The sequence below is a fragment of the Macaca mulatta genome, chromosome 2 (genome assembly GCF_049350105.2).
Source record: "Macaca mulatta isolate MMU2019108-1 chromosome 2, T2T-MMU8v2.0, whole genome shotgun sequence".
Lineage (NCBI taxonomy): Eukaryota > Metazoa > Chordata > Mammalia > Primates > Cercopithecidae > Macaca > Macaca mulatta.
The window spans coordinates 157,211,484-157,236,326 of NC_133407.1; the positions used below are offsets into that span (position 1 = coordinate 157,211,484).

At 45.3% G+C, this 24,843-nt stretch overlaps 1 protein-coding gene across 23 annotated transcripts in view; it reads right to left on the reverse strand.

Annotated features, from left to right (window-relative positions):
* Positions 1 to 24,843, reverse strand: part of CHCHD6 (coiled-coil-helix-coiled-coil-helix domain containing 6) — a 246,887-nt gene that overhangs the window by 220,106 nt on the left and 1,938 nt on the right. For 16 of the 23 annotated variants that reach the window (XR_013413425.1, XR_013413424.1, XR_013413426.1 and 13 more), the window contains exons 2-3: positions 3,727 to 3,835; positions 165 to 234 (exon numbers count right to left, since the gene is read on the reverse strand). Coding sequence is in view for 18 of the 23 variants with exons in the window: in XM_077990940.1 (XP_077847066.1) it covers positions 165 to 234; positions 3,727 to 3,835 (179 nt within the window). In the remaining 5 variants the exon portion in view is untranslated. Of the gene's footprint in view, positions 1 to 164; positions 235 to 3,726; positions 3,836 to 5,827; positions 6,140 to 19,070; positions 19,342 to 24,843 lie in introns of all 23 variants that reach the window. The other 7 variants (XM_077990951.1, XM_077990946.1, XM_077990950.1 and 4 more) reach the window with 3 other exon arrangements.

Sequence of the window (24,843 nt, forward strand, 5' to 3'; positions counted from 1 at the left end):
TAGAACCAGTGACACCTATACCATAGGGTTGTCCTTCAATGCAACTGAGATTAATTATGTGAGACAAACCCTCCAGGGCTTCAGGCAAGGAGAGGGGTTTCCAGTGAGGAAAGAGGCTTTTAGGTGGAGCGCAGTGCCGGGAGCAAGCAGGCTCTCAGGCTCACCTCTTGACATCCTCCTTTGCCCCTGAGATCTGCTGGCCACTACTGCTCCCCGATCTGGGCAGTGTGGATTCTGCAAAGGAAAGAGAAGAAAAGGCCTGTCAGTGGCACCCCAGGGTCCATGAAGGCACGGAGGTCACCCAGAGAGGAAGGACCCCCATGAATGAATGTGCCCCTGGGAAGGCAGCACTACAGATGAGCCCCCACAAAGGAGTGTTCGCAGGGGCATTCAAGGAACACCCTTGATTCAAGCTGTCTGGAAAGCCAGATGATCCAAGCCACCTCTTATCCCGAAGGGGTCTCTGCACCAGGATGCCCACAACACTGGGTGCAGTGTTCCAAACCCATCCCTACCCTCCTGACAATTATTTGGAATCCAGGTCATCTCCTAAGCACAGGCCAGGAGTGGCTGCATGAAGTCATTGCTTTGCTTCATGAGGACAACCTCCCAGGTAGAGGTTTTGGCATAGGGAAGGGAAGGGGTGGGGGCTCTTTAAATCTTGTTTCCCTTAGTACCCACCTGAGTCTGCACAATCCCCAGTGTGGCAAATGCCACATATTAAACCTAGTTCTACTTAACCCCTATCGCCCCTAGTATTATTGGGCTCTTTCTGTTGTTACAGAAGGTCCCTTTTGATCATCACGGATTTGGGGATTTCTGAGCAAATCTAATTCACTATCCCCACCACTTGCTGATACTGAAGGTTTTGTTACTACGCCATCCCCAGCCTTCACCCTTCCAAAGCTCTCTGTCAGCCAAAGCTCACCACCTTTCTTGGCCTTCTCCGATGTCCCACACCTCCCTCCACCACAGGGTTCTATGCACCAGCAGCCAGAACCACACAGAACATAGTGTAAGAACCAGGCTGTGGGAGGTGCTCAATAAAGGTGTGCAACTCCAACTCCAGACCCATCAGGGACACCTCAGGGGGCACTTCTGAAAGCGTCAGCTGTGACTCACACTTTCAAACCACCTCTCATGGGAGGAGAGCACTTCCCATGCTCCTCAGCAACACACCAGGTTCTCAACTGAGGTGAATGCAGGAGGCTGCTGTGGGGTTTCATCTCCACACCAGTGCTCCCCATGCTTACTTATTTGCCTGAAGAGTTCTACTGAGGTTTAATGCCTGGTATTTTTGTTTTTTATATAATTTTCCATTTTTTAACTACAAAAATAACAGGCCTGCCGATGTAGAGCATGTGGCACTCATCCTCACTGCCCCTTCTGTGTGCCCCTGCCCGATCCCCGCTCCCTGGGAGTGCACAGTGTTGAATATGCGTTTCTTCCAGTATTAGTGACATGGAGATCTTGTCATGAGCATGGCCACCTGTGCACATTTCCTACTGAGCTGTCTTTCTTAAAGATCTTTAAGAACTCGCTACATATTAAGATTACTATGACTCTGTCCAATGTTATATTTTCTCTAACTTATCCATTCCTGTTTCTTCTTTTCTAAACTGTCTAATTTCTTATATTCACATTTCCTATTTTTTTAATTTAAGGTTTCTTCATTTAATATGATGTGCAGAAAATCCATCTTTTATTGTACTTTTATGGCTTCAAGCCATACATTTCAATCTTTTATTTCCTCTGACATTTTTGGGGGGTATGGTATGAGAATTTTAACTTCTTTTTCTAACTTCGTTCCATTACTAAAATAAAGCAAAAACTGGTTTTAAAAGTACAAAATATCTTAAAATTAGTTAACTTCAAGACAGTCATTTTGACTCTTCAACATTCAGAAACAAAACTCACATCTATCATTTAAACAGCAAAGTATTTTGTTATAACTAACTCCAAGTGACAAAGAACTACTATTCTTGCTTTCCAAACTGCCAAAACTTACCAAACTGAAGCAAATGCTTATTTCTTCTAAAGCTGAAACTGATGTGTAGTATTATATATTATGGCAATTTTCACTTTTATCATCACTTTCTCCCTCTTTCGAGTTAATCCAGTTTGTTAAAGTGCATTGGGTCAAGTTAGACCCCTCTCAAGCCCTTCTCATCAGTTAGAGCTGCGTAGGGAGTAAGTGAGCCCTATTGGCAAAGGAGAAGGGCTTCTTGGGGGGTTTTCGGGAATCTTACACATCCCCTTCAGTGGTAGATATTCAGAAAGATCTTGGGGTGGGTCCAAATCCAGGTGCTCACTGGCTCCCAGGCAGACAGCACAGGGGTGGAGGTGTCGGGACACCTGGCAGGCATCCCCTTGAAGATGAAGCCAGAGTTCTCTGGCCACCATGGGGAGGCCTCCATGGCCTGGCTCCCGAGTGCCACTCCAACATCTCCCCCTCCCTTGTACCTTGTATTCCAGAGACAGCAATGCTTCTAGGCCCCTGAGCAGGCTGGGATGCACCCTGCCTCCGGACCTCTGCTCCTGCTGTCTGCCCACCCGCAGTGCCCACCCACCACCATTTGTCCTGCCTTTCACAGTCCCTCCTCTCCCGGGACAGATTCTAGTGTTGCATCACAACACGACATCAGGGCTGACATCTGGCTCTATAACCAGAGCCAGCTGTGCCATGAGAGAGGGTCCCTGCCCACCTATCACTGTGTCCTGGCACAGGGCACGGGACCTGGTTCTGGGTGGCCTTCAGTAAACACTAAGTGGGCAGGATACAGCTCTCATCTTCTAAACTCTTACAACCCAACAGGGAAGATGAGTAGAAAAGGCAACTGTAACGCGAGACCAGGCCAGAGATGAACAATCTAGTGCGTGGTTCTCCATGTAAACAGTCGGTCCTTCCGTGGTGGCATGGTGCCTCCAGCCAATCTTTTTTTTTTTAATCGAGTTACTGAGTCTGGTAGACAGACCCAAGTTCTCAAAAACAAGTATGTTTTGAGCAGTTGCTCCAAGTACTTTATTTTGTAATATTTTAACATTTGTATGCCTTACAAATTTTTTTCTTAAAATTTTATTTCCTCGTGTTTGCTACAAGTTGTTAATTGGGGAAAGCACAAATTTCTTCATCTGCAACAGGTACAATAGAGTAGGGAACAAATCTGCTTTCAGCTTGGCTTGAGCACCAGCTTCACAGTCGGCCAGGAAGAGGAACTCCTAGGTCCTAGAAGCCCAGAGGAACCATTCCAAGGGCCAAGACAGGAGCTCTCAACCTGAGGCTCAGGTGAGGGCTGCTGTGGCAGGCGCCTAAGTCACTGACGGAATTCTCCCACATTTGGTCCCATTCACGTGAATCCACATCATTCTTTGATTTGGGAGTTAGGCTAGAGTGGCTGAAGCTGCGTCATGGCTATGCTGCCTCTGAGGGCCTTTAAAGGCAACTTCTTTCCTGAGCTGTCAACTCAGGTCCTTCTGCCTCAATTCCCACATGGAGAAAGTGACACAGAGGGAAGGTGGTCTGGCCCGAATCCTGGCAGCTCTGATGACAGCGCCTGTCACTCCCAGAAAGCCATGCTCTTCCGGAAAGCCCTTACCAGACAGAGCTGCTTAACGTCATCCCGAAGCCAACCTGAGCTCCACGTGCCGTCGGGTGGGCTCGGGTGAGCACCCATCACTCCTTTCACTGTCTCTCCACACTCCACAGAACTGTCACAACCCCCATACCTTTGTGAGGGGCTCTCAAGTTGCCATCTTGAAGGCCCAAGGTAGAAGGTGCAGGAGCAGGGGCTGGAGAGCTGGGCTCCTTCATGCGGTTCACCACGTTTTCAGACAGCTAAGGAAGCAGAAAGGAGGGACAAGAAAAAGTTATGTCACAGAAGTGTCTGGAAGCAAAGCCTCCTCTTTATTCAGGTCCTAGAATTAACTGAATGCACTGCTTCCTCAAGACCAACTCCAACAAAGCAATTCTACTAAAACTCCTCTCGTGGTGGCCCAGTGCCTACCAGGTCCACGCCGAGCCCATCCGGACTCCTAAGCCTACCAATGTATGCCCCCTGCTGGCTTTGCAGCTTCACCCCCACCACTCCCCTCCACACACCCAGTCCTCAGGGGAACCTGATGTATCACTTTTCTCACCTCCTCTGAATTCAGGCATGCTCTTCCCTCTGAACCACCTCCCGCCACCTCCCTCTCTGGGACATCTCCACCTGTCCAAATCATACCCTTTCTTTGGAGGTATCTCAATGTCCCCTTCTCCAGGGAAGGCTGCCCCTCAACAGCATCCAAATGAAGCACAAGTACCTCTGTCCATCGCATTTCTCTTTATTCCACTTTGCAGATAACACATTTTTTTTTTTTTTACAAGTTGAAGGTTTGTGGCAAGCCTGCATCAGGCAAGTCTACTGGTGCTGTCTTTCCAACAGCATGTACTTTGTGTCTCTGTGTCATGTTTTGATAATTCTCACGATACTTGAAGCTTTTCATTGTTATTGTATTTGTTATGGTGATCTGTGATCAGTGATGTTTCATGTTATGCCTGTAATTGTTTTGGGACACTGAGAACATTGTCCATGTAAGATGACGAACTTAACCAATAAATGCTGTTGTGTTCTGACTGCTCCAGCGACCAGCCATTCCCCCACCCTCATCTCTCTCCCTCTCCTTGGGCCTCCCTATCCCCTGAGACACAACAAAATTAGGCCAATTAATAATCCTGCAATGGCCTCTAAGTGTTCAAATGAAAGGAAGAGTCACATATCTCTCACTTTAAATCAAAAGCTACAAATGATTAAGCTTAGTGAGGAAGATATGTCGAAAGCTAAGACAGGCTGAGAGCTAGGCCTATTGCACCTAACAGTTAGCCAAGTTGTGAATGCAAAGGAAAAGTTGTTGAAAGAAGTTACACATGCTACTCCTGTGAACATATGAATGGTAAGAAAGTGAAACGGACTCACTGCTGACATGGAGAAAGTTTTAGTGGTCTAGATAGAAGATCAAACCAGCCACAGTACTCCCTTAAGCAAAAGCCTAATTGAGCCTAAGGCTCTATCTCTTTTCAATTCAGTCAAGACAGAGGTGAGGAGGTGTAGAAGAAAAGACTGAAGTGAGCTGAGGTTAGTTCACAAGACTTAAGTAAAGACGGCGTCTCCGTAACATAAAAGTGCAAGGTGAAGCAGCAAGTGCTAATGGAGAAGCTGCAGCAAGTTATGCAGAAGATCTAGGTAAGATCATTGATGAAGGTGGTGATACTAAACAGAACAGTCTTTTACTGGGAAAAGATGCCATCTAAGACTTTCATAGCTAGAGAGGAGAAATCAATGCCTGGCTTCAAACCTTCAAAGGACAGGCTGACTCTCTTTTTAGGGGCTAATGCAGCTGGTGACTTTAAATGGAAGCCAACGCTCATTTAGCATTCTGAAAACTCTAGGGCCTTTAAGAATGACACTCAACCTACTCTGCCAGTGTTCTAGAAATGGAACAACAGAGTCTAGATGACAGAACATCTGTTTACAACATGCTTTACTGAATACTTTAAGCCCACTGTTGAGACCTACTGCTCAGGAAAAAAGAATCCATTCAAAATATTACTGTTCATTGACAATGCACCTCATCACCCAAAAGCTCTGATGGAGATGTACAAGATGAATGTTGTTTTCATGCCTCCTAACACAGCATCCATTCTGCAGCCCATGAATCAAGGAGTAATTATGACTTTCAAGTCTTATTATTTAAGAAATTCATTTCATAAGCTTAGAGCTGCCATAGATAGTGACTCCTCTAATGGACCTGGGAAAAGTAAATTGAGAACTCTGAGGAAAGTACTCACCATTCTGATGCCATTAAGAACATTCATGATTCATGGGAAGAGGTCAACAAATCAATATTAATAGGAGTTTAAAAGAAGTAGATTCCAACCCTCACGGATGACTCTGAGGGGTTCAAGACTTCAATGGAGAAGTCACTGCAGATGTTGTGGAAACAGCAAGAAAAGTAGAATTAGAAGTGGAGCCTGAGGATGTGACTGAATTGCCGCAATCCCATGATCAAATTTGAACAGATGAGGAGTTGCTTCTTATGGATGAGGAAAGAAAGTGGTTTCTTGAGATGGAATCTGCTCCTGGTGAAGATGCTGTGAACACTGTTGAAATGACAACAAAGTATTTAGAATAGGATCACAAACTTAGTTGACAGAGTCGAGCAGCAACTGACTCCAGTTGTGAAAGGAGTTCCACTGTGGGTTAAATGCTATCAAATAGCATCGTATGCTACAGAGGAATCTTTTGTGAGAGGAAGAGCTGATCGACATGGCAAACTCATTGTTGTCTTATTGTGTAAAACCTTCACAGTCAACCCCACCTTCGGCAACCACCATACAGATCAGTCAGCAGCCATCAACACGTAGGCAAGACCCCCCACTAGCAAAAAGATTATGACTCGCTAAAGGCTCAGATGATCATTAGCATATTTTGCCAATAAAGTATTTCTAATTAAGGTATATACACTTTTTAGGCATAATGTTAGTCTACACTTGAGAATACAGTATAGTGTAAACGCAACTCTTACATACAACTAGGAAACCAAAAAGCTCATGATTTGCTTTATTTTGACATCCGCTGTACTGTGGTATCTGGAGCCATGCCTGCACCACCTCTGAGGTGTGCCAGTACCACCTCTTCCCTTCCTCTGAGCCCCCCGACAACACACATGTGCTTCTCAGAGAAGTACTTACACCTCCCGCCTGCCTCTCCCGCCTGCCTATCCTGATGGTTTTTAAATACCTTGAGGGCTAAGCCTGCATCTCACTTATCTCTGTACACCTCCAGGGCCACACATACAGTAGATAATCAAAATACTGCTTGACTAATTTCACCTCAGTTCCCCTAATGAAGACTGGATAACCAAAACTCTCATTCATTTTAGAGGATGTGAAATAGGCCTAAGGGTGTCATAAAACAGTTTACTAAAATGAAACAGCAAGCTGGGGATCAATCCAGGATAAAAATCCTTAAGCATTCACTTTAGTAAATATTTATTAAGTGCCTAATATGTGCAAGGCATCATAAAGCACAGCTGAGGGAAAGACATTAAAAATTACTGTAAGACAAAAGACATGATCAGCAACTCCACTTCCAGAATATCTCATTGAGAAAAGTACTCCCCCATGTACACAGAGGCATGTGGAAGGACACTCACTGTGACACTGGAGGAAATAGGGAAAAAAGAAAAGGAAACCACATAAACATCCAACGATAGAGAACTGATTGAGGAAATCCTGGCGTATACACCCTATGGAATTTTATGGACCCATTAAGAAAGAACAAGGTAGAATACATATACACTGTCATGAAAGACACATGAGATACACTGCTGATTGTTTAAAAAGTCGTAGAATTTTTTGTACATCTCAATTTTGTAAAAAATAATGCAGACATACAAATATAAATGTTGCTGAATTTGAATATATGCGTATCCACATACGCATTTCCACAAGTGTGAATTGCATTTGGATTTCACATGCATGCACGTAAGACACATATACAGATCTGCTCTGGGAGAAATCTACAAAACTGCTTAGCAAAGTACTCAGAGGATGAGGTCCTGCAAGTGGGGACAGGAGCAACTGCGGCAGGATTTTCACTTTTGGTACTTTTGCGTCTTAATTTTTTACCATGAACATTTCCTTAGTAACCAAAGATTGTAATAATAATAATAATAACAAAGTCCCTGTAGTATTTAAGATATATACAAATCAAATAGCTAGTTAATGACATATGACAAGAGAAGACCAAACGTATCAATGGAAGGGAATAAGGAGTCCATAAAAAAACCTTTACCTCTTGGTCAATTGATTTCAACAAGGGTGCCAAGACAGTTCAGTGGGGAAAGAGCAGTCTCTTCAACCAATGATGCTGGGATAATTGGATATCCCTTGCAAAATAATATAGTTGCACACCTACCTTACACCATATACAAAAATTAATACAAAACAGATCTGAGACCTAAACGTTAAGAGCTAAAACTATAAAACTCTTATTAGAAAACAGAGGGCTATGGGAAGCGGAGCTTGCAGTGAGCTGAGATCCGGCCACTGCACTCCAGCCTGGGCGACAGAAAAAAAAAAAAAAGAAAAGAAACCAGAGGGCTAAATCATTATGAACTTTGCTTTGGCAATACATTCTTAGAGGTGACACCAAAAGCATGAGCAATGAAATAAATAAATAAATAACTGGACTTTTTCAAAATTTTAAAGTTTTGAGTACCCAATGACACCATAGGGCAACTGAAAAGACAACCCACAGAATGGGAGAAAATATTTACAAATCACATACCTGATAAGGAACTTTTATCTAATAAACACCTCCCAGAATTGAATAATAAAATGAAAAATAATCCTATTTAAAAATAGGCAAAGGATCTACATAGAAATTTTTCCAAAGAAGATATACAAATGGTCAATAAGCACATGAAAAGATGCTCAACATCATTAGTCTCTAGAGAAACATGGGTTTAAACCACAATAAGGCACCCACGATGATGGCTATAATTAAAAGATCAACTTGTAAGGGTCAGCCATAGTGGCTCACGTCTGTAATCCTAGAACTGTGGAGGGCCGAGGCAAGAGGATCACTTGAGACCAGGAGTTTGAGACCAGCCTGGGCAACACAGTGAGGCCCTTTCTCTAAAAAAAATTTTTTTTTAAATTAGCCAGGTGTGGTGCCATGTGCCTGCAGTCATAGCTTCTTGGGAGGCTGAGGCAAAAGGATCGCTTGAGCCTAGGAAGTCATGGTTACAGCAAGCTATGACTGCACCACTGCACTCCAGCCTGGACAACAGGTGAGGCTCTGTCTCTAAATAAATAAATAAATTTTTAAAGTCAAATTATAATAAGTATTTGCAAGGATGTGGAGAGTTACCACTTGATATTACAATTCCACTCCTCACTATATACCGAAGACAAATGAAAACATGTATTCACATCAGCACTATCTGTAACAGCCAAAAAACAGAAAGGACCCGAATGTTCATCAACCAATGAATGGATAAGTAAAATGAAGTATATCTATACAATAGAGTATTATTCAGCCATAAAAGGGAATGAACTACTGACACATTACAACATGTAGGAACCTTGAAAGCAGTCAGACCCAAAAGGCCACACTGTGTGGCGTATTATAGGATACGTCCACAACAGGCAAATCTTTAGACACAAAAGTAGATTCGTGACTGCCTTGGGCTTGGGGAAATGCAGGGACAGGGGTGGGGGCTGATAGCTACAGGGTAAGTAGGATTTGGTGGGGAGGGTGGGAGGTGGGCGTGATGAAAATGTTCTAAAAATGATTGTGGCAATGATCACACATACCTGTGAATACACTAAAAACTATGAAATCACATGCTTTAAATGGGTGAATTGTACAGCACGTGAATCACATCTCAATAGAGCTGTTACAAATAAAAAGTGAGAGAACATCAAAATCAAAGAGAAGCAGCCCAGACAGGAAGTCACTGAGAACAGCACAAGGGCCAGAACATTTCAGTGGCCAGAAGCAGCCAAGAGAGGGATGGGTTCCCTAGGGCAGGAGCTGACTTAGACACAGGAGAAGTGGCGGTGTCTGCAGAAGACAAAAGTCTCACAGCCTAGGGCAGGGCACTGGGGAAGAGGCACAGACAGAAAGAGACTGTGCGCCTGGCACCATAGGTTCACTTTGGAAGGCGTAGGGTGGAAGGACTTGGATGAAGCCGGCACAGAAAGAAGTTTGGAAGTCAGGCAGAGGGAGAGGTCCAACCATCCCGAGGAGATGCTGAAAGTTTGTGAGCAAGGAAACATTATGGCCTGCATGGGAGGTGGGATGAAAAGCTCGTCTGGTGGCTGCCCTGACTGCCGGGAATGAACGAGAGCACAGAGTTGAAGAAAAGCAGCTTTGAGCTCAAGTTCATGGAATAACTTGCGTGAGAATAACAAAAAAGGGCGGGAAATTAAGAAAATTATTCTAAGAAGGCAGCAGATCCGTTTGATTGTTGGTAAATACAAAAATCCCACATTGTAGGGCCAGGCACAGTGGCTCACGCCTGTAATCCTAGCACTTTGAGAGGCCAAGGCGGGCGGATCACGAGGTCGGGAGATTGAGACCTTTCCTGGCTAACACGGTGAAACCCGTCTCTACTAAAAATACAAAAAATTAGCCGGGCATGGTGGCGGGCGCCTGTAGTCCCAGCTACACGGGAGGCTGAGGCAGGAGAATGGTATGAACCCGGGAGGCGGAGCTTGCAGTGAGCTGAGCTCGAACCACTGAACTCCAGCCCGGGTGACAGTGTGAGGCTCTGTCCCAAAAAAAAAAAAAAAAAAGAATAAGAAAAGAAAAAAAATTCCCCCTTTGTAAAAGGGAGAAACCTTCCCTTCCCAAGTTTGCTCATTTGTTCCTTTTTTGCAGCTGTAGCAACTAAGACCCTGAATGAGTCAGTGTATGGGAGAATGAGGAGAAACATCTAAAGCCCCAAGTTCCCAGTAAGCACTCAGCCACATGCTGAGGGTAGAAACAGGACACCAGGCTGGGTGCAAGGTGACAGCAGTAGCAACATGGAACATCCTTCTCTGTAGGTGGGGACACAGAGCCAGCACTCAAGAGGGAACACTTCAGGGAACTTCCTGAAGCCAGCACTTCAAGGAACACAGGCTGAATGAAAAGATCTGGGCATCCGAATGGTGGCTGAAACTGGCTAAGAGCTCATTTTTAAATTTTCAGGAAACATGTGCTGGTTGACTTCATGACAGTAGTCTGAAATTGGCCACGGTGGTATATCCACCATAGAAACTGGCCAATGCTACAAACCAGGCCCTTTGAGGGAGATGAAGGGCAGAGCCAGTTAGAAATTTACGAGCACACGACTAGACAGCACCCCCCATCTCAGAGTGGACCCTGTGGAATGCACCAGGTGCCTGAGGGACTGAAAACCCCTGCTGGGTGTCCTGAGGGAGGTCAGCACTGAGGAATGAACCTCAGGGATCCTGGGATCTATGCAGGTGAGGACGAGGCAACCATGACACGTGTGATCTACATGACAATGGCAGTCACAGCTGACGATGTCCTAATCCACACCATGGAAAAGGGCTGCGTGACCGGGAAGACCAGGCCCTGCCATGCAAAAGACTCTTGGCTGGGCGTAGTGGCTCACGCCTCTAATCCCAGTACTTTGGGAGGCCGAGGCAGGTGGATCACATGAGGTCAGGAGTTCAAGACCAGCCTGTTCCACATGGTGAAACCCACATCTCTACTAAAAATACAAAAATTAGCCGGGCGTGGTGGTGGGCGCCTGTAATCCCAGCTACTCAGGAGGCTGAGGCAGGAGATTCATTTGACCCTGGAAGGTGGAGGTTGCAGTAAGCTGAGATCACGCCATTGCACTCCAGTCTGGGCAATAACAGTGAAACTCTGTCTCAAAAAACAATAATAATAATAAGACTCTGATAGTGCAGCCCAGGCAAGGAGCAGAGGAAGCACCCTGTCCACAGGCAAACAGACAAGGGCACCACAGCCATGGCCCACTCTCCCTCTTTATGAGGCACTTACTGTGATGGCAATGCACTAGAAGCAGTGAGCAAGAGCACTGAAAGGGAGTGACACAGCCCCTGAGTTTCTGGAGCTCACATTCAGATGGCAGGTGAGAGACGATACACAGTAAATACACTGTTTCCCATGTCCTCCCTCACCTAAGCCAGGACACCAGCAACTGTAAACCTTACCATTATTTTACACGGCCTGATGAAAGTCAAAAACTCTAGTGGAACTAACATTCCTCCTATCATACACAACATCCCCACTTCAGAAATGCTTAAACATATGCTGAAGAACCAACAAGGTGCACTAGTGATTGGTGCTATCTATGAAAGAAGAAACGACTATCATAAAGTGATGGCAGCATGCAGGGCAGGGGCGCAGGGAAGCCGCACACACCGGGGAAGGCTACTTAGCCATGACATTCCTGTTAAGACGCCCACCCAGGGATGAGGTGCTCAACCACACGTACATCCTGAAACCTAGTTCCAGCAGAGGGGAGAAGTGCAGTCTCTAAGAAGGACTGAGTCTGGCATGTCCAAGGGCCCCACAGAAGGCCAGCAGGCCAGAGGACAGTGAATGAAAAGAAGGGACCAGACAATCAGGCCAGGTAGGCAAAGGCCAGACCCTAGTCGACCAGGGTAAGGCATTCACATCTGATCCAAGGGCATGAGGCGGATATGGCAGGGGTTCTGCGCAGGTGAGCGGGGGGGCTCAGATTTGCCAGGTGCAACCCCAGGGGGCGGGAATGGAACCACATGGCTCGGTTTGTAAGAGGTTAATGAAAACATTGGCAAGATTCTTGTTGGCATTGAGAGATTTGTAATTTTTTTTATGTTGCCACAAAATGCAGCAAGTAATATTTTTAATCAACAAATATACATACACACACAGCAGTCATGTGAGAATAAACACCATCTGGGCAGTGCGCCCCGCACCAACAGAACCAGAGGGGAGGCCTCCGGAGCCAGACGGGACTGGGTGCTTGGTGCCACAGCCCGCTGGTCACAGTGCCATCAGAGCTGGCCGGGAGGTCCTGTGTGGTCAGTGGACAGAGGGCTAATATAGAGCAGTGCAGGGGAGGAGGAGCTCTGCCCACCCTCCAGCTGCATGTTGCTGCCCCAATTTGTTAGCTTCTGTGAGCTTCACTGTCCCCACCTAGAAAATGGAGCCTCCCTCAAGGCTGGCCTGGCTGTGGCGCAGCTCAGGAACTCAGTGCTTTGCAGTCGGACCAGCCCAGGTTTGAATCCCAGCTAAGCTGCATACCAGCTGTGTGACCTTGGCCAGGGAACTTCTTAGCTCGAAGTCAGTTTCCTCATCTGTTAGATGGAAAGAATTAATGGTACAGACTTTACGATGATTTCCAGGATTAAATGAAGCAATCTACAGAAAGCAGTTGGTACAATGCAAACGATATTAGCTATTAAGTGAAAACTGCAGAGTGCTACACAAATATTAATTATAATCCATACCAGGCACATATTGGGTACATAAAAATATATGAGTTTAGCAATAATAACAACAGTTAGCATTTGCCACAGACCATCAGCACTGTTCTAAGTGCTCTCCGTGTAACTTTGCAACCTTGAGTAAGTCTCTTCTCAGCTTGTCCATATTGTACACAAAATTAAATTGCACAGATTCTTTTTAAAGCGCCCTCCAGCTCTGACATCCTGTGGCTCAAACCTGAACCAACCCTCACCCTGGAGTAACAAGGGGACACCAAGGAGAGGAGCCTCTTCCCTGCCACTACCCTGGCACACTTGGATGGCACCTCCACAAGTCTCTGATGACAAAGTAGAGTCCAGGAAGAGACTCTCTCTCCTCCCCTCTCCAGCCCACAGTCCTTGCCCTACAAGCTCCATGATGGAGGGTGGGAAGGCGTGCAGAGTGGGGAAGGCCCACAGACAGTCTGAGTCAGATGCAAGGCCAGGCCAGGGAGAGGCCCAAGCCTCAATCTAAGCCCCCGCCAGTCACACACACACACACACACACACACACCCCCCTCAGCACTTCCACCTTAACAAATGCATTTGGAACCCAGATTCCACTTCCTTCCAAGGAAGAAACCAAAATTTGACCCTAACCAAAATGTTGCCTTCACCCAAAAGCAACTGTGAACTTACAGGCAAGTTCCCAAAGGACTACAGCTTTCTTTCTTTCTTTTTTTTTTTTTTTTTTTTTAGAGATAAGGCCTCCCTATGTTGCCCAGGTGGTCTTGAACTCCTGGGCCCAACGCATCCTCCTGCCTCTGCCTCCTGAGTAGCCAGGACTATAGGTGCATGCCACGATATGGGTTTTTTATTAAACCATACAGGTCTATGAGTAAGTCACATGGCCACCTCACGACTAAAAGGTTGTAAGGAGAAGGGTGCCATCTTAAAAACCTCAAGTAAGTGTTATCAACAACTGAATGAACAAGGACAGGAGTGAGCAGTGTGCAGCTGACCCAATATAAGGTCACGATATAAGGTCATGAGGATGAGAGTCGCGATTGTAACTGAGTTGTGCCACCTTACTAACGCTACCTACCTACTGATTAACATTCATCCAGCACTCACTGTGCACAGACCATCTCACTAATCCTCACAATGCCACACCCACCTTCTACTTGAGGAAACCAAGGTAGAGAGAGGTTAAAGAACTTGCCCAGCCCATGAAGCTGCAGGACCAAAGCCCGATTGCAGGGAAAGCCACCTGACCCTGGGCCTGTATGCTTAACTGCTGTGCTGCTCTGCTCTGAGGGCAGCTGGCTATCCCCCCAACAGCAAGAACAAGGGGAGATGCACCTGCCAAGCAGCACTCACTGCCTAGAACGGCCCCTAGAAGGGACAACCACCACAGAAGCTAAAGCGATAAAAAGCAGAGGGGTCAAGATTGCTGCAGAAAGGCCAGGGAACCAACTGACTCCCAGCAGGCTCAGCCTCAAAGGGGACTGCACGCATTTCCCCGACTCCCCTGTCTGGAACCAACCCCCCTATCGACCTCACCCCTGCCAGCACCTCCCCTTACTCTGCTTTGCTTTCTTCGCAGCACTTATGACCACCTGGCACAACAGAACCCAAGCACTTCTTTATCTTCATTCCAACAGCACAGTGGCTCCACGGGCGCAGGGATTCCATGATGCTCCTGCTGTATCTTCAGGGCTTAGCACACTGGAGACACTCAAATGTTTGTGAACCACATGAATTAAATATTTATTAGAGGCCCGGGTCCATAACATGGCACTAGCACGATGGAGTACATAAAGATATGACATCCCTGACCCTTCTACTCGAAGAACTCACGGTCAAGCAGGGTGGAACAGACAGACACACAGGGAGAGAAGACAAGCCACTGAGCAGTAGATACGAGCAGCCCTGCTAAGGGCCCAGGAGGTTCAACAATGGAACTCTGAGTTCCAGCTAGAAAGGAGAGAAGGGAGATGGCCTGAATCAGGCGTGAAGGGACGATGGCAGAGAAGAGGTGTGAGTAGAAGGTGGCGTTCCAGAGAGAGGCGCGGCATGAGCAAAGGCACAGAAGGGAGAGAGCTCCAAGGAGCACCACGGCTCAGTCTGGCAGGGACATGAAAACATCAAGTGTGACGAGCTGCTGGAGCTGCTGGAGTGCCACCTGTCGAGGGCCTTGGATGGCAAGTCAAGGAAGCTGGAACTGGGAATCAGTGAAGGCTACAAGCAGGGACGTGGTCAGTCTTCTCTTTGCACAGGAAAGTCTGGCAGAGCAGGAGGCGGGACTGAGATGACAAAGGGGCTGGTAGCAGGGGCACCACCACAACAGTGCAAATCAGGAGGAGGAGCACTGAGAAGTGTGACAACTGAAGCAGTGACAGGGACGGAATGGATACAAAAGACACCAAGGAAGTAAAACTATTTAGACCATCTGACTGAATGCGCAGGTAAGAGGAAAAGGGAATGGACGGAATAGCGTGATCTCATTTGTACTTGCAGAAAGAGTCCACTTGTATCCACGGCCTTGGGAAAATTCTGAAAGGATTCATGAGAAATTGTGACCAGCTGGCATTTAAAAATAAGATGCATTCCACAAGAAGAAAAACTCCTAAAGTAACAGGGATGGGGAAAACTGATAGCAAGGTCCTGACTCTGGCTCGCGGGAAAGAGGCAGGCATCGTTATTGAGCCACATTATTGAGCTCTGTAAGTGTGTCATGTTCCAAGTCCATCCATGCAGCTCTGTTCCACAGGCAAACAGGCTGCACAGGAAGATGCAAGAGGCTACCTCTCTAGAAAGATGTTAGGGAATCCCTGGCATACGAGAGCCTAGGGCAGGCCAGAGTAAGAATGTAATTTCCCCACACTCCAGAGGCGGGCAGCAAAGCTCACGGCTAGAAGAGAAGACCGCAACCCAAGAGGGATAAGGGTGCCTATTTAAGGCTAATGACAAAAACGACCCTGACTTGCTGATCCTAGAGCACGCTCCATATGCCAGGCTCCGGGTAAGGGTAGTCCCTGTGCAGCAGCCGCCATTTTACAGATGAAGAAACTAGAGTCGGGGAGGTGAAACGTGGGAAGTGCTAGGGCCAAGACTCAAATCCAAACCCTGGACACTTAACAGGGACCCCTGCACAAGTAAAGGCAATAACATGGAGCTGCTCTGAGGTGACAAGTAACCCTTTTCATAGAAGGGAAGACTGGGAAACAATAGAATGATTTGCAGTTCCCACTTCCCCCACCCACTGCTTTATGGAGCCCCAGGAAGATGGACGGGTGGAGCATCCGTATACTCACAAAACAGACAACCTACTTTAAAAACTAATTGAATGTCAAGGTGAAAATGAGCATGTTTTTAGCCTTAAAAATGTTAACTACCTAGGCACATTTGGGAAGGCACAATGGGGAAGCAGTTCAAGCATTATTCTTTGCATTGAAAGTTCACACAGTTTACAAAGCGAGGCATCACAGGCAGGAGCGGTGTCATCGTCCTCACTCCAAAGATGAAGACAGTGATGTACAGAGAGTGACTTCCCAAAGTTATACAGTGGGTCAGCAGCCAAGACAGGCCTACGCGGCCATACTCCATCTACTCAAAGCAGTGTTTTCCGAGGGCCTGCTGGGTGCCAGGCACTGGAAAACCAGGAAGAGATAAAATCAGCTCAGACCTACAGCAAGCAGGCAGTGTGGGCTAGGGCAGGCCTAGCACCACGACAGTGCCAACACGGCCAGTTTCAAAAGGACAGGCTTCCCAGACACTCAGCCTGTCAGCTCCTGGTGCCAACACCCCAATTCCCAACACCCCAATCTATGTAGAGGTGTTGCTCAACCCCATGATCCGAAAAAGATCACCCCCTTGCCTAAGGCTGTTGCCTTGGAGATTTTGTTCCCTAGCTCTTCAGTTTTCTATGAGCTGAAATTAGATGCACCGGCTGCTCACCACAGATGTCAATCCCAGAAAGGCAGAACAAGAAGAGCCCTCGGAGACCTCCTACACCAAGCATGGCACACACAAATGCCCACAGGAGTTGGGCAGGTGGTGGAAACAAATAAAACAGGCCTGATTTTAAAAAATAAAATGTATAAAGCACCGTGCAAGGATACCATGGTGTAACTGTGATGAGACTGCACGGCCACATGAAGAGCGTAGCCACCTCGCGACTCCAGCAAAGTGCTGCCATATGAGAATGGCAGACTTTCCATTTGTTCCTCAAAGAAAGTTAAAAATCAATTTTATGTAAAGCCTACCAACTTTTAAACGGTAGCAATTACTTAAAATCAATTAATATCATTAAGTTTCTGGACTCATAGCTTGAGGCAAGAAAAACTGAGCCAGTGGCTTAAAAGTTTATCCAACAAGAATTTTATTGACTTGTGCCAAGCTCTGGCTTAGGTGCTGAGGACAGAGAGATGAAGAAGATGTGGCCCCTGTTCACGGGGCAGTAAGGAAGTAAGTGTGGAATAGATCATTTCAGCCCAGGGCAGTAAGCCCTGGGAGGAGAGCACAGAGTCTGCAGAGAACACCACCGAAAGCTCCTTCTGAAGGCAACACTTGCACTTGGCCAGCCAGGAGGGGAGGAGAATCACAGGCACACATGCATGAAGCAGCTTAAGGTCCCGCAGGAGCAAGTGTCCCTGCAGGGAGGCACAGTGAAGGCAGAAAGTGGCCCCCACACATGGAGGAAACATGCCTTTAACTGAGAGGCAAGGGAGAGACATGAAAGGACGCGACACAATCAGTCTCAACTCTGAACAGTCCCTGGGACACGAGAAGCTGGTCACGGGCTGCCTCTGGGAGCAGGACCAACAAAACACAGCAGAAGGGAGATGGGCTTTTCCCTGGGCGCCTCCTTTTCAACTGTCTGCATTTAATGACCATCTGCAGGAAACCTGTTCAAAAGTAAAATTTACCTTTTTAAAAAAATTAGCCTGGTAGCACCAGAAAGTATAGATTTGTAGGAAGCAAGCTAATAAAGAACAATTTTTCACTGGTCAAAGGGAAGACGATGTAGGCCTGAACTGAGAATAGAAAGAACAAACAGGAGAGGGCAAAACTGAGAAACTGTTGGAAGGTGAAGCTCAAGACTTGTCATGAATGTAGAGAAAGAGAGGAATGCGGATGAAGGACTGGATAGTAGAGCTACTCACAACAGAAGAGACAAGGGTCATCTCTAAGGGGGCAGAGAAGAAAAGTGGGTAAGCCCCATTTGGACACAGTCAATTAAATGTACCCATGGGACATGCATGGGGTGCTGGCAGGGGCATGTGGAAAGCTCTGGGTTGGATATTTAGAATCCAGAAGTCATGGGTACATCAATGAGGATGAAAGAGAATGGCCAGAAACAGGGCGCAGAAGGGATAGCGGGCTCAGAAAAGGTCAGAAGCTCCTACCGGACACAGGAAGGGCAGAGACGGTGGTTGATGCTGGACACCAGTGCCACTGTGGAGAGCAGAAATGACCCCTTCCAATAAAGGGAAAAGGCAGCACTTGAAACCTGGGAGGATCAAGGCTGCCTTCCAGTGCAGCACCTTTACTTTCCAAATGTGGGAACTGGCCGGAGACGAGCTTAGTAAGGGTTACAATTAACAACCACCTTACATTTATATTATTTTATAGATATATCTTTTACATACAGAGACCTTCAACATTGTACTGTGATACAAGAAAGGAGGAATGTAATGGAATTTCATCATATATGAGGGTCATATGCTGAAGTCAGAAGGTGGAAATAACTTTTTAACTATTGTACTATTTAGATTGTATTACTGGTTACACTGTTCTACTATTACAATAAAATTTAAAGGACGTTCAACCAAACCCTTGAGAGTGATTCCTTCTGCACCTAAAGTACAGTGTGGTTGTGTAGACAGTCCCCTGCTGTCATTCTCACACACAGTGAGTTTCAGAACCTCCAAGGCAGAAAAATGGAGCGCACCAGAGGGAAATCTACACGCAGGTGTCTGGGCCTTCAACCATCCTGTCTTTAAGATGAGCCTCCGCTCCTCAGCAGCTGAGATGGAAAAGGTAGAGAGACCTAAAGCACTGTGCTTCCCTGCAGAATTTGCTTTACCTTGTTTTCTAATGCGTCAGCACTTGTCAGATGATGTGATGGATTCAGGAGCATCAAACAGAATAACACATGTGAAAGCAGCTAGCCCAGAAACCAGCACACAGTGTGAACTCAAGAACCGTTTGCTGGACTTGAAATCAGAAGCAGATACTTTTCATTGAAAAGTAGCAGAGAAGTTGGCCGCCTGTTTTCTGGCTTTCCAGCTGGCAATTCCTGATGTGGGCTCCATCAAACTGCACTCATCCAAACAGTTACCAGGTGAGCTTTACAGCTGTAAAAGACCAGAGAAGACCTATAATGCAACCCCTTCTCAGTGTCTATGCTAAATGGGTGCATGGAGATGCTACATCATATCTCTATCTTGCACATAAGGAGAAAGACTCATCCTTCTGAAGTGTCAGGGCATAAGTCCAGGTCTGGGATTTTCTGTTTACCATACTGCCTTTAAGCGAGTCAACTAAGATGAATGCTGCAACCAAAAAGCAGACATTCTAGGGTGAACAGGAACCCAAGCACAGAGGTTAACATCCAGCAGGAACAAAAGAAAGAAAAGGAAAAGGAATCATGTAAAACATATCATAAGGAACTTCCATGTTCAAGCTGAAACAGTCAAGAAGGCAAGCTCAGAAGCATTTCACTAGGCAACCACGTGACGGAAAACAAAGTCTGCCGCACACATCCAGAACAGTGTGTGTTAAAGCCTGGAAGAATAAGATTCTCATGCACAGCTGCCACAGGATCGCCAGCTTGGCTAGAGAAGGACTGCCAATTCATTAATCCAAGCATGTAACCCAACATGTATATACTAATGAGCAGACACTATCATGAAAATCCAGGATTTGCCCTCTTAGAGCTCATAAGAGGAAAACAGGACATAGGCACACAGAGAAAGCAGTGGCTGTGACTATTAAAAGATAAAGTTATCAATCTGATAAGGGGCATCCACAAAAACCCTACACCTAACACACATAATGATGGAAGACTGAATGCATTCTCCCTAAGTTCAGGAACAAGGGGCAAGGACATTCACATTCACAACTTATATTCAGCATTGTACTGGAGATTCTAGCCAAAGCAAGAGGGCAAGAAAAAGGGCATCCAGACTGGAAAAGAAGTCAGTCTTTATTTGCAAACAACATGATCCTACCTATAAAAAGGCCTAAGAAATCTACCCAAAACAAAACCCTAATTGAACTAATAAATAAGTCTAACAAGGTTGCAAGATATAAGGTCAATATACAGAAACCAACTATAAAAGTAAGAAAATGAAAAGAAAAAAGTAAGAAAATAACTCCATTCACAATAGCATCAAAAATAATAAAATGCTTGGGAATACATTTAAGAAGTACGAGACTTGTACACTGAAAGTACAAAACACTCCTCAGAAAACTTAAGAAAGATCTAATGAATGGAGAGATACTTCATATTCACTAATTAGCGGACTCCATATTGCTAAAATAGCAATTCTCCCAAAAGTAATCTATAGTGTCAACACAAATCCTATCAAAATCCCTGTCAGCTTCTTTGCAGAAGTTGACAAACTTATCCTAAAATGTATTCAGAAATGCAAAGGACACAGAACAGATAATCTTGAAAAATAACAAAGTTAGAGGCCTTACACATCCCAATTTTGAAAGAAAGCCACAATAATCAGCATGACAGCATGGTATTGGCATAAGGACAGACATAAAGATCAATGGAACAGAACTGAAAGTCCAGAAATAAACCCCTACATTTATGTTCACTGGATTTTCACAAAGGTTCCTAGGTAATTCAATGGGGAAAGAATAATCTTTTCAACAGAGCCTGGAGAAATAAGAGATCTCATGATGCAAACATCGATTTAGATCAGGATTCAGCAAACTCTGGTGCTTGAGCCAAATCCAACCCACCACTTGATTTTGTAAATAAATTTTATTTGGAACACAGTCAAAACCATTCACTTAAATATACTGTCTATGGCTGCTTTCCCCTACAATGGCAGAATTGAGGACAGTCATCCTTTGGTATCCATGTAGGATTGGTGTCAGGACCTCTGTGGATACCAACATCTGAGAATGCTCAAGTCCCATATATAAAATGGCAGAGTATTTGCATATAACCTACACACACCTACTATGCACAAAGATATCTTATAGCTCAATAATAAAAAGATAAATAATCCAATTAAAAATGGGCAAAAGATCTGAATACACAATTCACCAAAGAAAATATATGGATAGGCACATGAAGAGCTGCTCAACATCATTAGTTATTAGGGAAAGGCAAATTCAAACCACGATGAGATACAATTTCACAGCCACTAGAATTACTCGAATCAAACATAATAACAAGTGTTGGTGAAGATATGAAGAAACTGGAATCCCATATATTGCTCGTGGAAATATCAAATGGTACAGCTTCTTCAGCAAACAGTTCAGCAGTTTCTTTAAAAAGTAAACCTGACAATTCATAAAATTCATAAACTGAATGACCCAGCAAATCCACTCTCAGGTATCTATCCATGAGAACTAAAAACATTTGCCTGAAAAAAAAACTTGTATAATACATAAATGTTCATAGCAGCATTACTCACAACCAAGAAGTAGAAAAAATTCAAATGCCCTCAACTGGTGACTGAATAAGCCAAATGCAGTACGTGCATAAAACAGGATACCATTCAGCAATAAAAAGGATGGACTATCGATATATACTACTACATCAATGAACCAACATCAAAAACACTTGCTCAGTGGAGAAGCCAGAAATAAACGCTGCGTGAATCATTTACAGTCAGTCCTCCATATCCATGGATCCAATGGAAAACATTTGAGAAAAAGGAATAAAAGATAATATACCAATAAAAAATAATACAAATCTTTAAAAACACAGTGTAACAACTATTTACATAAAGTTTACACTGGGTATTATAAGTAATCTAGAGATAATTTAAAGTATACAGGAGAATGTGTGTAGTTTATATGCAAATACACCATTTTCTATAAGGGACTTGAGCACCCAAGGATTTTGGTATCCATGGGGGTCCTGGAACCAATGACCCATGGATAAGTCATTGAAAGACCAAGAAGTGACTATCTATGAAATATCCAGAAAAGGTAAATTTATAGAGAAACAGGATTAATGGTTACCTGGGACTGGGAGTGGGAATGGGGAGTGACTACAAACAGGTCAAGGCATCTTTTTAGGTCTTGTAAATGTTCTATAATTAGATTGTGGTGACAGTTGCCCAATTCTGTGTAAATTTACTAAAAAGCATTGAAATGGGTGAATTTTATAATATGTAAAATGCATCTCAAAAAAGCTGTTTTTTTTTTTTTTTTTCAAGAGATTGGGTCTTGCTATGTTGGACTCAAACTACTAGACTCAGGTGATCCTCCTGCCTCAGCCTCCCATGTAGCTGGGACTACAGGTACATACTACTGCACCTGGCTTAAACCTGTTGTTTTTTGTTTTTAAAGAAAAATCAGTGTCACCAGATAGAACCTTTCCAAAGCTCTGCTCCTGACCAGAGAACTGCAGTGTGGCCTCCAGAACAACATGTTCACAGCCCTGCCTGGCATTTAGGCCCTGAGTCTGGCCTCGCCACCTGCCACATCCTCAAGCATCCTACCCTCCTTGTGGCTGCCAAGCACATGGGCTAAGGAGTCAGAGACCCTGAGGTTCCAGCTCTGTGACCTTAGGTTACTTCACCTCACTGAACATGTTTCCTCCCTTCTGAGATGGGGATAATGACCCCTCACAAGGTAAGCATGTGGAATTTCTGGGGGTGATGCTCCAAATACACCAGGCACAGTGCTTAGCACAGAGTGAATATGCACACGCTTCACAGGGCTGGCTTAGGCCACAGTCAACATCTCCTCCTGAGAGGCACTGCCTGACCATCCCACCTCAGTGGCAGCCCCAGTAGCCTTTGCACACTTTTTGTTTCCTCCTTAGCTCTTGCAGCTCTTTGAGTCTTTTGCTGTGTCTCTTATTTTCTGGTCCATTCTCCCTACTGGGCTGAGGTCTCTATGATGACAGGGTCCTCGGCTTTGTCCCTCATTGTCTCAGCAAGGCCAGGCCCAGTGCTGGACAAGTAACATGAAGACAGTGGACATTCACTGAGGTAAGGAATAACTGGCAGCTGCAGGTACAGCACTCTGGCACACGGCCTCTCTGGCACTGGCACACTGGGGGACTCTCTTGTGTGTCTGACTACATTCTTCCTGATCTTCCCCTCCGTCGTGGTCCAGAATCAGCCTCATGGGAGCAATGCATGATGGTAAAGTTGATCAAGCCTGGAGGGGATAATGACTCTGGGAACATGCAAGTGACTGGAACAGGATTGGGCTCAGTGATGGGAAAGGGGAAAAGGTTGGTGAACAGTGAGGGGTCTGGATGCTCACAAGCAACCAACGTCAGCTGAATCACCAAAGGCGGCAGCTCATGTGGAGAGAAGAGGGAAAGTGGACACATATGGGACATGACTGCCATGTATGCCTTCTCTTACTGAAGGACGAGGTTAAATGTACTGGTTGAAACAAAATCTTTACGTATTTCATACATTTGCTCTGAAAACTGGAGTTGAATATAACTGTAGCATTTTGCATTCATTAAATTTCTTTTACCTTCCATGGAATTATGGTTTGAACACACTTTGTGAATGTATGCAAATTAAGTATGTAAACTAGCAAGGCCTAGCACTTAATCTTTTTTTTTTTTTAACATGGAGTCACTCTCTGTCACCCAGGCTGGCGCAATCTCGGCTCACTGCAACCTCCGCCTCCTGGGTTCAAGGATTCTCCTGCCTCAGACTCCCAAGTAGCTGGGTGTACAAGTGTGTGCCACCATGCCCAGCTAACTTTTGTATTTTTGGTAGAGGCAGGGTTTCACCATGTTGGCCAGACTGGTCTTGAACCCCTGACCTCAGGTGATCTGCTCACCTCGGCCTCCCAAAGTGCTGAGATTATAGGCATGAGCCACCACTACTGGCCACTAATACTTAATCTTAAAGGGCCTAGAACACTTTCTAGGACCAGGCCTCAGGAATTAAATACAAATGGTCATTAAGAATATTCAACTTGCTCTAAAGAAGCTGGGGCAGATCTTCTTTGGCATCTGCCTCTCATTAAATTAACTCATTTGTTCACTTTGGCAACTGTTTTGTTGATCTGGCAATCTTTTTCACTCACTTACCTAAAGACAAGGTGAATTCCTCAACCCTCAAGCAACTCTGCTAACAGAAAAAGCCCCTACACCAAAACATCCTTTCTTCATTACCATCACCTCCTTTCTTCAGTTTTCCTCTTTCAAACACAAGCAGAAGGAAGGACATGGCTCTCATTACATGGGGCTGTGCACTTTACTGTGCACCTCTGGACAAGTCATTTATTCTCTCTGATTAGTTTGCCCAGCTGGAAAAGAAAGCAGTCAGTCACCAAAGTCCCTTCTAGTTTTAAAACTAAGTGGGGCACTAACATCCCTGTAAGGACAGGTGTGGGTATTGTCACAAAATTTTCAGGCTGCCTTGCATACATCATGGGCAGTGGGGTGGGGAGGGGAGGGAATTAGAGAAGTGAGAAAAAGTTGCTTTTTGCACCCAAAAGATCTTAATTAAAGTCCCAGAAGTTACTCAGGTTAACACCTTGGGCAAATTCCTTAACCCCTCTAAGCCCAATTCTCCATCTTTAAATACAGAGAATTTATATGTTGCAGAAGTATTTAAGAGAACTCGAAATAAAATGTACCTGTCTTATATAACACTCAAAAAACATGAGGTTTCCAATCAACTTGG